This window comes from Sinocyclocheilus grahami, unplaced genomic scaffold (assembly GCF_001515645.1).
Source record: "Sinocyclocheilus grahami isolate Dianchi unplaced genomic scaffold, SAMN03320097.WGS_v1.1 scaffold801.1, whole genome shotgun sequence".
Classification (NCBI taxonomy): Eukaryota; Metazoa; Chordata; class Actinopteri; order Cypriniformes; family Cyprinidae; genus Sinocyclocheilus; species Sinocyclocheilus grahami.
In genome coordinates this window covers 156,656-174,360 of record NW_015505980.1, presented here as the reverse complement: position 1 = coordinate 174,360, position 17,705 = coordinate 156,656, and the positions used below count along the sequence as shown (strand labels likewise).

Genomic DNA, 17,705 nt, shown 5'->3' with positions numbered 1-17,705 from the left:
ACTTATCGTTTTTCGACGTGTCTTTTGTGTTCATACCCAAGCGATTTTCGCTGGCGAAGAGCCGAGTGAACGTGCAAATTCACTCCCTGACATTAGATGGCGCTTAATGAAAAACAGAAATACCCCAGTACTCAGAATCCTATTTGATCTGCAATTCCTCTCCATAACAACTCCCTCTATCGAAATTTTTGTAGTCGCTGTCGCATTTGTCATAAAGCCCTTTGTGTTCAGACACCAATGAGACCACCAGCTCTTCATTCATCTTGCCACGATGCATCTAATTGGTCTACTTACTTCCTCTTCATCGTTAGGTATCAAGTGTGCTCGGCAAGACCGTTTTGTGCTTGAGTGCCACCAAGTCGTGTCTTACTGTAACTTCAGCAGCTCCAGGCACGTGAACAAAAGCGCCAATCTCATTGGTCAGCCAGTTTTAACGCGTCTCGTCAAACCAAAAAAACGAGTCCGAGCTTTTACGCCTCGCGTTATGCGTGTCGCTTACATTGGAGCCCTTTGTTTAGTCACGAGGTGTTAAACGTCGGCGATAATCGCGCGCGATATTTGTCCCGGTGTGAACAAGCCTTAAGACTTACCACAACACACTTCAAAATAGTTTCCATCGACTGGCGCAGATTCTAGTCTTTGACAGTCAGAGAGGAGCACAAACCTAATGACCACTACACAACAGACTTAACGACTGGCGTTGATTTTACTTTATTATACATCATAATTATATAAAGGAAAAAAAAATTGCTATGGTTAATATTGAGACTGTTCTCTATTTGTGCGCCAAATTTCGTAACTTTCCCGCAAGCGTTTCTATGGGCTGCCATAAACTTCCAGAGTGGAAGAAGAAGAAGAAGAAAACGGATACAATAGGTGTCTAAGCACCTTCAGTGATTGGCTCCTAATAATAATAATAATGAAGCATTTTATGTGTGCCAAATAAAATGAAAACAGAAAAAAGTAATCTCACCTAGGCTCCAAAAATAAAAAAAATGAATAGCAGACAGACACCTGTGTGATACTCTGTTATTACATTTTTGTATTGTTGGAGCCTAGGTGTGCTGACTTTTTTCTGGTTTCATTTTCAGTATTTATTTGTTGAGCACCCAGTTTGAGAGATTTTCCAGTGGTGTGCAAGCTTTTGATTTTATAGGCACCAACATAGCAATGTATATACCAATATATAAAATACTACAGGGACTTCAATGAATACACCACGGGTCTGATTTTTTAAAGTCTTCATATTAAATAAGACATGCATTTCCTGTGATGGCACATGCTATCAGCCACTTCCTCAGTTCAGAATGACCTGAAATTGCAGGTTGTTATGATGGTTGGCCATTCAAAAAACGCATGTATTCATCTAAGGCTTTTTTTTAAGTACTGTGACTCAATCACCACAAACTCAGCACACCTGAACATTGATAGGTGTGTAGGAAGAATAGTCCAACACTGTCGGGAAAAAAAAAATGTCATCGACAGTGGACCGAAACGTTGCTTGTGATAATAAACTTCAATATTTAGCAAGTACTGATAGTGTGCAAGTACTGTGACTCACAAATGGGTTAGCTTCATTTTCTATATGTTTCATGTCTGTGAGGCAAACACAGTGTTTCGGGTAAATTTTTTTTTTTTGACGCGCTCAAATTCACAGACACCGAGACGGCAGAAAGCGCACACTCTTTGCTTTCATTATTTTACAAAAGCACAGAGTTTTGTTGTTATTGTGAGTGCACACAAATGAGTATACCTTTTACAGATTCAAAAGATGTTTTACTCTTATCTGTATGAGCAAAAATGGCAGTGTATTTTAAGTTAAATGCAAATGATCGCATCGCCACCTCCAAGTTAACTGTCATGCAGTGAACACGCTACTGTTCAGCTTCCACACTGCGCACAAATACTTCAATAGTGCACATTTTTCTAGATTAATGTTACAGTGAGCAGTAATGTTGCTGCTACTTGCATGTTTCAGATGATAAGCCACATTTGAGGTCGATGATCGAATCAAACATTTGGATGTTCTGACCGATGTACTGTAATTACCACATAGACTAGCTGTTAATGATCTGTCCATCACAAACTATGAGACTTAGCCACTTCCTGTGGATTTTTCTGCAGTTAAGCGGCTAATGAAATTTTGATCGACTAAGCCTCTTCTGATCGACTAACGGTTAGTCGACGATTAGGGGGCAATCCTAATATTTAGATAATAAGATTCAGTCATGTGTGTCCAAAATTCAGTGATTACGTTTGAGCAAATCTAGTCCAAGATTGTGACATCTCTTGACATCTTTGACATCTTTTAAAAACATCTCAGCATTTCAGTAGCCGTTGAGCAATACTGGAAGGATTTGCTGTTCTCATGAGCTTTGAGTTTATATAATAGATTAAATAGTCTATTAAACTGAATCTGAATCTAACTTTTTTTTTTCTACAGTTCCTTCTCCAACAAACGTGAGTGTTGTTTGTCACAATTTTGTGAATGTCCTCTTCTGGAACTACAGTAACCCAACTGAACCGCTGAAATTTGGCGTAAAGGTTGAACCTTATGAAAGGTATGTGTGTGTCAAAAGCAGCTGACCAAGAAAAAAAATACAATTTGAGAAAATGTGATATTACTTAATCTTTCTGTCCCATTTATCTCTAGTGCTTCCCAAACAGTTGACACCTCTCAGACGTACCTTGATATCAGCAGCTACAGCAGAGATGCGGATGACGATTACTTTGTGTTCGTGACGGCACATGATGGGCAAGAGAAATCAGAAAACGTCTCCATTAGATTCACCTACAGCAAAGACTATTTTGATGAGAAAAAACATAAATATAAATGTAAGTTTTCTGAGTATAACTCAATCATATGGATAGAGTAATAATGTTTATTACAGTGTTTGCAAGGCACTGTTGATGATGAAACACTATTGATATTTCTCAGACATTTTAAGACTCATTTTCTAATTATAAAACATCTGCAGTTCATTCAGCCCAAACCGTTGGTATAGTTGGCAAATCTTCCATTAAAACAGTGTTCAGCAGGTAGTGATGGCATCATTAAAGGGATAGTTCACCCAAAAAGGAAAATTCTGTCATGAATTACTCACCCTCATGTTGTTCCAAACCCACAAGACCTTCGTTCATCTTCGGAACACAATTCCAATTTTTGATGGAATCTGAGAGCTGTCTGACCTCTCTGACCCTTTAATATTTGCTTAATTGGTGCTTTCCCTACTGCATCTAGGCCTATTTAATAATTTGTTCGTTCTTATACGCCAGCATTTCATTTACCGAGAGCCAAAGCCTAAAAGAATATGAACTTCACTAAATCTTTAACTCTCATTCTGCTGCCTTTACGCAATGCTGCTGTTTCCTTCAGGAAATGCAAATCTATTTGGATATTTGAATTTTAGTGTTGGAATTAATTTGCTTTAGTCTATTGCCAGATGACTTTTCTATTTCAGTTATTTCTTGTTATTTTGACTTTCTTAATGTAATATCGGCTTTTGCTTTTTTCAGGCTCTTTGGACTTTCCAGCTTTAAATACATCTGTCCACAAAGATGTGATTGAAGTGTCCTTTCAGCACCCTTTCATGCTTCATAAGCAAGACATACTGAATGAAGAATTTAAGTACACAATCACACATGATGAGGTTGGAAAAGCAGTCGCACAGACTCCTCCATGTCCTTATTCAAATGGTAGTCATGTTTGGACGTTGAATTGTTAAAATCACTCTGTTCTTTTCTCCTTCCACAGCAAAAGGTTTTATACTCATGTTTTGAGGATGAGGAGCTGTGCACTGCAGAAATCCACCTGAACCAAAGCACAGCTGGACAGTGTGTTGAGCTGAAGCTTGAAGGGATGATTGCTGGTATTCCTTCATATACCTACAGAAACGTTTGTGTCCCTCAGCAGACACCTGAGACAGGTAAAACCATTATCAGTTTAATTGTGTTAATTTTTCGTAATGCAGTAAATCCGGGCCCACAAGATGTTACAGCTTCATATTCTACTCTGGAAGATTTTAAAATCAGATCTGGGTTAGGCTTTGTTCACCTAAATGTACGAAGTTTACTTCCTAAAATGGATACAGTGTGTATATGGATAAAGAATACAGATGCTGATGTTCTGGTAATCTCTGAAACCTGGCTTTAAAGGGGTCATATGATGCTGCTAAAAAGAACGTTATTTTGTGTATTTGGTGTAATGAAATGTGTTTATGAGGTTTAAAGTTAAAAAAACACATTATTTTCCACATACTGTACATTAGTGTTTCTCCTCTATGCCCCGCCTTTTTGAAACGCGTAGATTTTTACAAAATTCTGAAAAAGCGAGGTGTGCTGTGATTGGCCAGCTATCCAATGCGTTGTGATTGGCCGAATACCTCAAGCGTGTGTCGGAAATGTTACGCCCCTCACCATACTGTGATGGCATGTCCCAGCCGGAGCGATGACACAAAAACATTAAAACCCATTACAAACGAGGCATTTGTTGCATCCAGTGGGGACATAATTACTGATTATAATGACTTATACTGTCTTTTTATGCGTTGCGTTGCATTGCATCGTGCCGCGTAAACATAAAACCCTGTCTGCATTTGTGATCGGAGAAATGACAAACAACAAGCCCTACTCTACACTGCTCAAAACTCGCGTTTGAATCATTAGTGGCAAATCCTTTAAATGAAAACGTACTTACAGTCTCTGAGTCAGAACTGCCGGCATTGTATTCTACTCTCCCAGGATCAGGAAACAGTCCTCCATAAAATGTGCTCCACACATCTGGATATTTGGGTTAAACTGTTCTGGAACAGTGTTGTAAATACCACTGATTTGTAGTCGTGTCCTCTTTTGGAAGACCAAACAAAGTAGTTTCGCTTTCACAATGAAAAATACAGTGGCCTAGCGTGAGGGGAAGCCCCGGCTTAGCGTGCGCTGAGGCCGGGATAGAGTGAGCTGAGGCGGCGGGGTCGAGAACAGCGTGCCCTGCAGATCCAACGAATGAGCGGCAACCACATGTGACGACCCCGGGCTGGACTCCGCTTCGTCCATAGTGAAAGTTGATGTATTCCCTTAGTGACCAGCACAGATCAGCTCTAGGCATGACGAAGCAGATATCATCCTCTTTTGGAAGACCAAACAAAGTAGTTTCGCTTTCACAACGAAACACACAGCGTCTTCACGACATGGCTGCAGCGTCAACAATACTACAGTGAGAATAAAAGTTTCGCCTTCTTTCTTTGCGTGAACATTTGGGCGGCGTTATGCAAATCTTCCCACATAGTGACGTAGATATGTGGGGGCGTGTTAGAACGAGGCGTTTTAGGGGGGCGTGGCTGACTCTGAACTTTTATAAAGAATATCTCTTTGGATTTGAGACTTTAGTCTTTGCAACTTTGCAGATCTTCTTTATGTACCAAGAGCTTGTAACACTCCAAAGAGAAAGGAAAAATTGAAATTTTAAGGAAATAGTATTAATTGAAGATCTTAATTGGAACTGGTTACAGCCTTTGTCTACTGAAGTTAAACTCTTTTTTGATACTTTTAATATTCAGCAATTACTAAATATTCCAACCAGGATAAACTTAAAAAAGACAGATAAATCATCAATAGTTAGAAATGCAAAATTACCTAAGACCAAACCTCGGATAATTATAAGGCGGAGTATGTCTCAGTTTAGTGAACAAGATTTTGTCAGGGTTCTGTCACTTCTGTCTAGTGTTATTCATGGTTTTGTGACAGAGCCCTGACACTCCCATCATGTCCTGTTTTTATGTGAGCGTGCGGCTTAGAGTTTTCTCTCTTGTCTGCGTACGTGCCTTGTTTCATGTTGGAGCATGGTGTTCGGATCCCAGCACTCATGTCTTGAGTTTCGGTTTCGTGTCGGGGTCCGGACTAGGGCTGTGTATCACCAGCAAAGCCACGATACGATACGCATCACGATACGGGCTGCACTGAATTTCACCTCAGCAGAATTTAGTAAAACAGCTATTTATTAAACACTGCATACTATAGTGCCATTGCTAACTATTGGCAGAGCAGGCAGTTGACCTCTGCATTATGAAGGGCCTCCCTAACTGTACCACAGTACAATATAGGTAATGGCATATGTTTCATGTTTACATTGGGGCACTTCCCACCAGGTACAATATTCTGATTGTTTGCATCTTGTTTTTAAGCCCATAAATAGTAATGTACTCGTCCTAATAAATTTATATTGCAATGTAGGTCATTCTGATATATAAAAAAAAAAAATATTTACATTGCTGGTAGGTTATCATTGCACAAATTAACACACTCTACATTTAAAAAATAAAAATTAGAAGAGTTCTAAACTAATGCTCTGTCTTCTGTATCTAACGCACACACACGCTCAGTTATTCACACAGATCACACTACGTGCGCACTCATTCAAGAACCAACTTTTCAGCGCTGTCCTGCAATTTTATCAACTAAATAGCTTAATCGCTCAAGAGCTACATTATCTTTCTCAACAAGGAGCTGGTAACATCGTTGTTTCTAAAGGAATTAAAGCCACAGCTTCACTGTTAATAGAGAAATGCTCTCTCGCTCTCATAAATGAACACTTGATGAGTTACACTTTTCTGAGAATAGAATATTGAAGTGGAGATCGCTAAACTGCAAGCTTAAACTAAAACCGGTGTTTTCAGAAAGCAAGCGCGTTTATCCACAGTGGAGAGAGAGTGCGTGCACACGGTTGCCAGGTTGACAAAGACAAGTAGCACACTTAGCAGATATTTCCGTATTGCGCAAGTGGGAAGCTCTGTTTCGGGGATTACGTCTCTTTATATCAGGCAACCCAGTTGTGTTCCTCTGCGGCCAGATTAAACCTTGTTATAGCCTATATATTATGCTCTATTCATTATTTTTTAGAAACCTTGCACGTTTCTGCTCAATTTTAAATGTTGTTCTTGTATTCGTGCCACAATATCGATACAGGGCCAGCTGTATCGATACTCGTATCGTCAAATCTCTGTGATGATACATCGTCGTATCTGTGCACTAGTCCGGACACTTGCGCTCCATGTTCTGTCTTTTTGTGGGAGCGTGCGGTCTCGAGTTTGCTCGGCCGTGCACTCTTCTGTCCACGTGTGTTGTGTTTTGTGTAGCACGCGGTTTGTGTTCAGCCGCATGGTTTTCTTGTTGTCTTGTGCTGTGTAGCACGCAGCTTGGTTTTCGCTGGCTGTGTGCTGTCTTGTGTGAACACGCGGCTTATGAGTATTCTCATTAGCTGCGTGTTCGTGTCTTGTTTGGCCATGTGCTTGTGTTTTTGTTTTGTGTGAGCACATGGCTTTTGTCCTTGTTTCCTGTTTCCTGTGTGCGATGTGCTCTCTGACCCCACCCATCTTGTTACCTGATTATTGGTTAATTTGCCCCACCTGTGTTTTCCTCGTTACGGTTACCCTCCTCATTTGCTCCCTATTTATTCTCCTTGTGTTTTGCAGTCCCGTGCCAGTTCATCATCGCATGTATCCTGTCAGCCTTGTCCTGATCCTGCCTTGCCTTGTCGTGCCAGCCTGTTTTTCCCCCACGGGGTAGTTTTTGTTGTTGTTTTATTTTATTAATAAAAGCCCATCTCCTGCATCAGTGAGTCCTCGCCTCATCCCTTCTTCCCCAACCCTGACAGTAGGAACTGGCCAAAAGAGGCCACTCCGCAAAGATGGTCATCTTCCTTTTCCCATCTCCCACCACCGGATTGTCCACCCGCCAGCAAATGATCCAGCAAGTAAATGCTTGCTACTTCCATCAGCATGGGGCTGACGTGAGGGACTTTGCCTGTGACTTCCTCATTGAGGTGGACAATCTGGACTATAGTGAGGCTGATATTAAGGAGGTCTTCAACATCTGCCTCGATCAGCCTCTCAGCCAGTAGGAGATGGAGAAGCTGGGGAATCTTGGCTTCTGGGACTTCGTTTATCATGTCTACCATCGTGGGGAGCCTGAACCCCCTCCCCAAGCGAAGTCCCACTCCACTGACTGTCCCCCCTTTCCACCTGCAGTTAGTGGAAGCGCCAGCTCTCCGATGACCCATAAACGAAGGAGGAAGAATGGGCCTGCTGCAGTGCCCCCAGAGGTGGCCGAAGAGTCTGCAGTGCCCCAGAGGCTGTAATGCCACCGCCTCGCTCTCATCAGAGGAGGAGGAGGAAGAGGAAGGCTTCCTCCAACCTTCAAGCCCTGGAGGCCGTCCTTGCTTCCTGCCATGCCGGCTCCGCCCAAGCTCCTTGCTCTGCCGGCTCCCTCCTTGATACGGGCTCCACCCTTCCTGCCTGCCAAGTGTCCGGTCCCGCCCTGGCTGGCCATTGGGGTTCCTGTTAAACCGGAGCCTCCCTGGTTCGTCCCTCTGGCTCCGACCGGGACTCCTGGACTGCCTAAGCCTCCCTGGCCCAACCCTTCCACTCCTCCCTGATCCTTTTAATTACTTTCTGGGCTGTGCTGCTGGCACTGGCTTGGCTCCCCTCCCTCCCTCCCTCCCTCCCTGGCGTCCCTTTTGAGGGGAGTAGTGTCAGCACGCTCCAACATGAAACAAGGCACGCAGACAAGAGAGCGTATGGCTCGAACGAGTACATTACTATTTATGGGCTTAAAAACAAGATGCAAACAATCAGAATATTGTACCTGGTGGGAAGTGCCCCAATGTAAACATGAAACATATGCCATTACCTATATTGTACTGTGGTACAGTTAGGGAGGCCCTTCATAATGCAGAGGTCAACTGCCTGCTCTGCCAATAGTTAGCAATGGCACTATAGTATGCAGTGTTTAATAAATAGCTGTTTTACTAAATTCTGCTGAGGTGAAATTCAGTGCAGCCCGTATCGTGATGCGTATCGTATCGTGGCTTTGCTGGTGATACACAGCCCTAGTCCGGACCCCGACACGAAACCGAAACTCAAGACATGAGTGCTGGGATCCGAACACCATGCTCCAACATGAAACAAGGCACGTACGCAGACAAGAGAGAAAACTCTAAGCCGCATGCTCACATAAAAACAGGACATGATGGGAGTGTCAGGGCTCTGTCACAAAACCATGAATAACACTAGACAGAAGTGACAGAGCCCTGACACTCCCATCATGTCCTGTTTTTATGTGAGCATGCGGCTTCGAGTATCCTTGGCTGCCTTGCCTTGTCGTGCCAGCCTGTTTTCCCCCCACAGGATAGTTTTTGTTGTTTTTGTTTTGTTTTATTTTATTAATAAAAGCCCATCTCTTGCATCAGTGAGTCCTCACCTCATCCCCAACCCTGACAGGTTTTGTTCATGACCTTGCTCAGCTTGACTGAGAGAAGATTTAGATGATTCCAGATATTGAGTGTGCCTGGAATTATTTCTTTGAAGGGCTCATCATTAATAAACATGTGCCTTTCAAAAAAATATTGTGTTAAAGGGTTGAGATAACCCCTGGTTCTCTCCTACGTTATCGAATTTGCTTCATGAGCGTGATGTTGCTTGGTCTAGAGCAAGACATTCCGATCTTCAATCCGATTGGCTTTGTTTTAGAAAATTACGTAACCGATGTACAATGATGACAAGGAAAGCCAAAGCTGATTACTTTGTAGATTAAACAATTAATAATCTAAACAAACCTAAGAAATTCTGGAAACATATTGACTCAAAAAAGCTTGTCGAACTTCCTTTGTACATAATAGACAATACCATAAAAATCTCAAATAAAGGAGAGGTACTGAACTGTTTTAATAAACATTTAGTTGCTGTAGGATCGTCGTTTAAGGTACCTAAAACTATAGATATGAATGATGTGGAAAACAGAGAAAAGCATTTAACAGCTTTTAAACCGCTTTCTACTTGTCAGATAAAAAAGCTCTCAAACTACTAGATGTAAATAATGGCGCTTTTCCACTGCGTGGTACGACTCGGCTCAGTACGGCACGGCATGGTTCGGCTCGGCATGGTTTGCGCTTCCACTGCAGTTCAGTACCGCTTTAGAGTGGGCGGGATTATTCACATGTCGTTATAGTTGGGCAGCCTCTACTACCACGACTCCTAAAAAAAACTTTTTCATTCCGCGTCGCCCCATCAAGCTCTCGCTGGATCCGCTCCTCTGCTATCAATGAGAGGAACGTCTGTACTTCCGCAACAGACAACAAAACTTTTTGGTTGTTTAAAAAAGGTGCGCTCGTTCAAAACAGTTGCGTTCGATCCTTCGCTGGCTGTGCTGATTTAAATCTAGCGGTTCTTTTGTGTTTGTATCGCAAGTTCAGTGATGCAGTTAGTGACGATTCTCTCCGGCCAATCCGTGATCAGCAGAGTTTACACGTCACGTTTTGGTAACGGTACGGTTCACTTGGAACCCCAACCGAAGTGGTACTAAAAAAAGTACCAGGTACTGTACCCAGTGGAAACCCCCCCAAAAGTTAACCGTACCGAGCCGTACCGTTCCGTACTTTGCAGTGGAAAAGCGCCATAAGTCAGCTGGTCCTGAAAAATTAGAACCACTTTTTTTAAATTGGCTGCAGATTACATTGCTGCCCCTTTGACATATATTTATAATTTCATTTATGGGAATTCCCAAGTATATGGAAGTCTGCTTTTGTTGTCCCATTGTTAAAAGGAGGAGATCCTTCCGATATGAATAACTATAGGCCGATTTCTAAACTTTGTATTTTGTCTAAGGTTTTTGAATCTCTCATTACTGAGCAGTTGATTTCATATCTTATGGAACATGATATTTTATCACATAATCAGTCTGGTTTTAGGAAACAACACAGCACAACCACAGCTGCGACTAGGGTTATAAACAATATCACTGAGGTACTTGATAAAGGTCATTATTGTGCATCACTGTTTATCGATCTGTCAAAGGCTTTCGATAACGTTGATTTCAGTTTATTAAAAACTAGACTGAAACAAATTGGAATGTCAAATGAGACAACCTCTTGATTTGAAAGCTACTTAGTGGGCAGAACACACTGTGTGCAAATGGAAGGCCATTCATCTGCACCATTGCAGATTATGAGGGGTGTTCCTCAGGGGTCTGTTTTGGGGCCTCTGCTTTTCATTATTTATATTAATAATCTTGATTTTAATATTGGTCATATTAATTAGAATTTTTATGCTGATGACACTGTGATTTATTGTAGCGCACCTAAATTACACCAAGCTGTGTCCTTACTCCAGAGTGCTTTTGATGTTGTGCAACAAAGGCTTTGTGGCCTTTGAATGTGACTAAAACTAAAGCTATGTTATTTTCAAGATCAAAGAAACAAGTGGCAAATCAACTATCACTCAAAACCTCACAGGGTACTGTAATTGATGTAGTGACAGAATATAAATATCTCGGTTTTATGCTTGATGACTCTCTATCTTTTAAATCCCATATTAATCAACTGGACAAAACTAAAGGTAAAGCTTGGGTTCTATTATAGAAATAAACCCTGCGTTTCATTTGAGGCAAGAAGAAGATTGGTTTCTGTCACATTTATGCCAGTCCTTGATTTTGGAGACATTCTGTATAAATTGGCGTCTACCAAACTTTTAGGTTCTCTGGACACTTTGTATCACGGTGCGCTCAGGTTTATATTAAATTGTAATGTTAGTACCCATCATTGTGATTTGTATAATAGAGTTGGTTGGACATCATTAGACATATTCACTGTTTATTTATAAATCCATCTTGGCTTTACTGCCTCCATATCTTTGTTCCCTCACCCAGCTTAAAGCTCCTGGAGCTCATTTTCTGTGCTCACAGGACTTGTACATTCTTTCGGTTCCATTTGCACAAACTGGACATGGAAAACAAGCTTTTCAGTTTGCAGCGCCCAATGATTAGAACTTTTTACAACACAACTTGAAGTTACAGACCTTAGTGTCAATGAACACTTTTAGATTTTTGATTAATGAGCTGTTAAAGGAAGAATTAATTTGTAAGTGTTTGTAATTGCTTTTAATACAGTGTTTTGTGTTCTTCTTCTGAAATGTAATGCTGCATCTTGGCCAGGTCACTTCTGTAAAAGAGATTTTTAATCTCAGAAAGTTTTACCTGGTTAAATAAAGGACAAATAAAATAAATAAATAAATAAAATAGGTGAATGTTGTCATTTTTGTGCTTCTAGCACCAAACAGCACTACCTTACCCTTAAAGTATATTCACAATTTATTTAATACTGAAAAAGGACTATTTAATTAATCTGTCCTATCAATGGCAGTTTGGGGGAATGCTTGAAACTTTGAAAACTTTTTTTTTTTCCAGTTCTGTCTGATTTTGATAGTGGTATGGAAATTCTAAACTTCACCTTCATCTTAAATAAAGTCAGTATTTGTGAGTACTAGTGTAGACGCTTCATTGAATTGTTCTTGACTTTTCTGTAGACAAAACGGGACTAATCGCAGCTTTGCTAGGCGGAGGGACCATTGTGCTCTTCATTATCATGGGCTTTGTGTGGCTGCTTTGGAGGAAGTTGTCCAGAATCCCCATAATTCCTGAATTTTTGGTATGTGTCTTTTGGTCCTTTCGTTGTGTATTTTAAATTTTTTTTCATTTAAATTCTAGTATAGGCATATTTCAGCAAAAAAAAAAAAAGCATTCAACCTTATGTTGGTCCAAACGTTTTATCACCTGTGGGAATATCCCTATGATAATGATATCCTATTACATCTACTTACATTTTATGAACAACCAACAGAATAAAGCCATACATGTTTGAAGCAGTATGAAAATCAGTACATTATGACAGAATTTAACATTTTCGGGTGAACTGTTTCTTTAGGAATTGTTCTTTATTCAGCAGTGTTTTGTATTTGTGATGTGTCTGGTGATCTGCTGTTGACCCCCATCAGCAGAACCAAAAATAACCATTTGCTCCTTTCCATATGCAGCGGAACGTTATACCTGGCCAATCTCCTACAACCCAAGCCGAGCCGACCGCCATTTCCCAAATGACCCCTCAGGGATACACACACCTACTGAAAGAGGAGATTTTTAGTTATGGTTCTCCCCCCATTTCCCCAACTGAGAAAGACTGCAAAGCAAACACTATCCTTGATGACACCGTAGTGGATCTAACTGAGGTTTCTGAAGAGGACATGGATTGTGAAGACTCTGAAGGCTTTGGCAGGTCGTCTGACTATAACAGTCCTAAATTCCTGCAGGAGATGAGTCCCGGAGACATTACTGAGGGATACGGCCCTCGACCACCAGTGCTTTAGGTCTGAACCTGTGTAAGAATGACACTGGAAAGTGTTTGCATTTCTTGTGGAAAGACGGCTTGTTCACACCAAGTCACAGACAAAACTACATCGCACCCATTCAAATCAAAGCTGTGTACAATGCAGGCAGTGACGTCTGGTTCTCACAGTTCAGAGGGTTCGATTGTGGTGAGAGCGATCTAGTTTTGTTGTAATGTGCTGCATTGACAGTTTTAACTACAGCCATGGCGAGTTTCCCACTAACCTGCATTAAGATAAATTAATGTATTAATTATTTAGCTAGGGAGGGGGAAAAAGGGGTATTCATGCCAGAAATTTACTAGTACCTTTTTCATGACATTTACAGACATTTTCAGTAACAGTGTTACAGTGTCCTTGTTACACATGATACATGTACTTACTCTTATAATAACAATAAATTATGCATTATTGCATGCAAGTAAACCCAAACCAAATCCTATCCCTAACTATATGGTAAGTACATGTAGTTAATTAATATTACTCTATATTACTTAATATTAATAGTAATATTAATTATATTATGTAGTTAATTCATATTAATTAATAATAGTACTTAAATTCATAGGTGCCGATTTATGTTTCTGCCGGTGGACTAGGCTAAGTTATCATACACATACGCAACAAATTTAATATTTTCAAATATTTCATTCTCATCACTTAGTAATTAATTATACTGGGTGCTAGTTTATTTATTTATTTTGTCTAGAGTACAGAACAACTTCCTGGATAGCAACCAATCTGGCTTCAGAAGTGGACATTCGACCGAGACTGTCATTCAGAAACATGGCTTTTCATATCACTGCTATGCTGATGACACTCAACTCTACCTCTCATTCCATCCTGATGATCCGACGATAGCTGCTCGCATCTCAGCATGTCTAACAGATATTTCTTGTTGGATGACGGACCATCACCTTCAACTCAACCTGGCTAAGACAGAACTGCTTGTGGTTTCAACAAACCCATAACTTTATCAAAATGTCACCGAAAAGAACGCATGTCACACCTCTGTTCATCAATTTGCACCTGCTACCAGTAGCTGCTCGCATAAAATTCAAGGCATTAATGTTTGCCTACAAAACCACCACTGGCTCTGCACCCCTTTACCTAAATTCATTACTTCAGAACTTATTACTTATGTGCCCTCTAGAAGCTTGCGTTCTGCAAGTGAACGGTGTATTATTGTGTAATCTCAAAGAGGCACAAAATCACTTTCACAGACTTTTTCATTAATTGTTCCCTCCTGGTGGAATGACCTGACCAACTCAATCCGAGCAGCTGAGTCCTTAGCCATCTTCAAGAAACAACTAAAAACACATCTCTTCCATCTTTATTTGACCCTCTAACTCTAGCACTTTCTTTTCTATTCTATTTTAATTCAACTATATATTTATAACTATATAGATATGTTTAATTTTTAATATATCTAAAAAAAAATAGCTTGCTACGTGTACTGTGTTAGGCTAACCGAGACTTGTCATTTGCACTTGCATATTGTTGCTCTTTTGTTGATTTTGATTGCTTCCATTGTCCTCATTTGTAAGTCGCTTTGGATAAAAGCGTCTGCTAAATGACTAAATGTAAATGTAATAATATTAAGTTTAAATAGGTAAACAATATGCAATATACAATGATATACTTTAAAGTCTTACCTAAGACTGCTATTACCAGTACATACAATATTTGCTAGACTACCAAAACAAAAACACATAATCTTAGACTTAATTCTTATGTTTCCCATTACCCCATTATGAATTACTGAAAGATTATTAACTTTTAAGTTCAAAAGACATAATCAGATAAACACTTAAGTAGCAAATGTACAGTATTCATATGCATAGAACACAATATTACAGTAACACTACAGCAGGAGTTTTCAAACCTGTCCTGGAGGACCCCCAGCCCTGCAAATTTTGTATGTCTCCGTCATCTAACACACCTGATTCAGCTCATCATCTTGTTAGTAGAGACTGCAATAACTAAATTGGGTGTGTCTGATAAGGGAGACATATAAAATGTGCAGGGCTGGGGGTCCTCCAGGACAGGTTTGAAAACTACTGCACTACAGTATAGGGAATTTTTATAATTTATACACTCTTAAGAAAAATGGTTCTAAACAGTACCAGAAAAGGGTTCTTCGGCTTGTAACAATAGCAGAACCCTATTTAGTGCTAAATAGAACCTTTTTTATAGGGTACCACATAGAACCATGCTTTGAAAATGCTATATAGGACCACCTTGTTGGTGTTAAATAACCTTTTTAATGATAGTTTTTCATTAATATTAGTATGTTAATATCGTTAATATTAGTGTTATTTGTGTATATTATTTATTAATATTGTTTTTTACTCTATCTGCCTAGTCTTATAATATATTGAAGTGTCTATTAAGGTTTTACATAAAATCAACAACAACAACGTGCCAATTAGGTACTTTTTTTAATGACGTGAAATTGTAGCAAAAATTACAGTGTTCTAACAACAGTTATTAGCAGAATGCATTAATGAATGACATGAATGGACATTGAACATAAATAAATGCTTAAAGAAATACAACAAAATAGAACATAATAGTGTATTGAAGACCAAGCTCCAGTGAAACATCACAATCCTCTATGATGCCTATAAGTTAATTATTATGTGTATTTTGGTGTGACTGAGTGGCAGTTTCTCTCTGCAGATGATGAAGTTGTAGGATGTGACAGCATCTGAAATGCACAACTGAGTTTAGATATACAATGTGTCTCCGTTCATTTGTTTATGTGAAAACAATTGCTTATGAAGGCCAAAATGTAGTATGTGAGCACTTCACAATGTTAAAAGGAAAAAGTAATATAAAGTCAAGGGATAGCTGGGTATGTTTATGCATAAACCTGTCCCTTGTAATAAAATATATCTAACAAAATGGACCATAAATTCAATATCTTTGTTACTTATTAGTGAAGAGGAGAGCATCCTTAACTGAATAGAGCTGGTCACACTTACATGTTCTCTTAAACTAAAAAGAGAAAAGACAAAGGAAACCAATTAGCATTTGAGCGTTATAATTTATAGACATTTAAGAAAGAAATTATTTATCTGTTGAGAGTGGACAGTCTGTGTAGTTGGATGGCTGAGCTCCATAAAATCAGTAATGAGGCATCTAAGAGTGTAGCCTCGGTTAAGGTTTTACATTAAAACAACAACCACAATAACAACAACAGGAGCATGTTGTGTGAATTATGTTTTTCTTGACATGCAAAATGATCAGTGCTCTTAACAACAGTTATTAGCTGAATACATTAATGAATGACAATTGACATTGAACATGAATAAATACATAAAGAAGTAAAACACAAAATAAGAACAAAAAATAGATGTGATAAAGACCAACTTTCAGTGAAACAATCAATCCAGTCCATATGGTGCCTTAAAGTCCATCACTTTGGTGTGATCTCTGCAGATGATGAGGTTGTAGGATGTGATACATCTGAAATACACAATTGAGTTTAGAGTTACAGTGTGTCCATGTGTTTGTGTAAAAACAATTATGTTTATGAAGGCCAAAAGCAAAAATGGACAGTATGTGAGCCCTTCACAATCTTAAAAGAAAAGAGTGATATAAAGTCATGTGATAGTTTTAATATTTTTTGTGACTGGGTATATTTATACATAACCCAAGTAATAATTAAATCTAACAATATGAATTATAAATTCATTGCCTCTTTTACTTAGTGGAGAAGAGGAGAGAAGTTTCTACAGGTTAGCAAAGCTGCATACACTTATATGTGACAAAAGAAAAGAAAAGAACATGTTTGTTTAGAAGCCAGTTACATTTTAAAGTTCAATTTGTATTTAAATTTTAATGAAATAATTTACCTGTTGAGAGTGTGTTGACAGTCTGTGTAGTTGTATCTGTGTATCACTGAACTCCAGAAAATCAGTAATGAGGTGCTTTGTCAGTTTCAGATTTGAAAAACAAAAAGGGCGGGAATAAAGAACCCTAAAATCTAACACAAAGAACCATTTCAGCATGAAAGGGTTCTTCAGAATGCTATGGTTCTAAATAAAACCATTACTGCATGTAAAGAACATTTAAAGAACCATCTTTTTTTTTTAGAGTCAAGTCACATTTATTTATATAGCGCTTTTAACAGTACAGATCGTGTCAAAGCAACTGAACAGCATTAATTAGGAAAATAGTGTGTCAATAATGCAAAATGACAATAGTAAACACTCAATTTTCAGTTAAAGACAGTTAATCATTGAATTCAGTGATGTCATCATCCAGCTCAGTTCAGTTTAAGTAGTGTCTGTGCAATCAAGTCGACGATATCACTGGAAATGAAGTGTCCCCAACTAAGCAAGCCAGAGGCGACAGCGGCAAGGAACCAAAACTCCATCGGTGACAGAATGGAGAGAAACCAGGCTCAGTCGGGGGGCCAGTTCTCCTCTGACCAGACGAAACCAGCAGTTCAATTCCAGACTGCAGCAAAGTCACATTGTGCAGAGGACTCAACTG

General features: G+C 39.5%; 1 protein-coding gene across 1 annotated transcript in view; it reads left to right on the top strand.

The window, feature by feature from the left end:
- Positions 1-17,705, top strand: part of infgr1lb1 (interferon gamma receptor 1-like b1) — an 89,083-nt gene that overhangs the window by 4,542 nt on the left and 66,836 nt on the right. Inside the window, exons 2-7 of the mRNA XM_016246535.1 lie at positions 2,444-2,561; positions 2,654-2,835; positions 3,517-3,650; positions 3,755-3,926; positions 12,348-12,469; positions 12,855-13,210. Coding sequence (XP_016102021.1) covers positions 2,444-2,561; positions 2,654-2,835; positions 3,517-3,650; positions 3,755-3,926; positions 12,348-12,469; positions 12,855-13,184 — 1,058 coding nt within the window. The 3' untranslated portion in view covers positions 13,185-13,210. The remainder of the gene's footprint in view (positions 1-2,443; positions 2,562-2,653; positions 2,836-3,516; positions 3,651-3,754; positions 3,927-12,347; positions 12,470-12,854; positions 13,211-17,705) is intronic.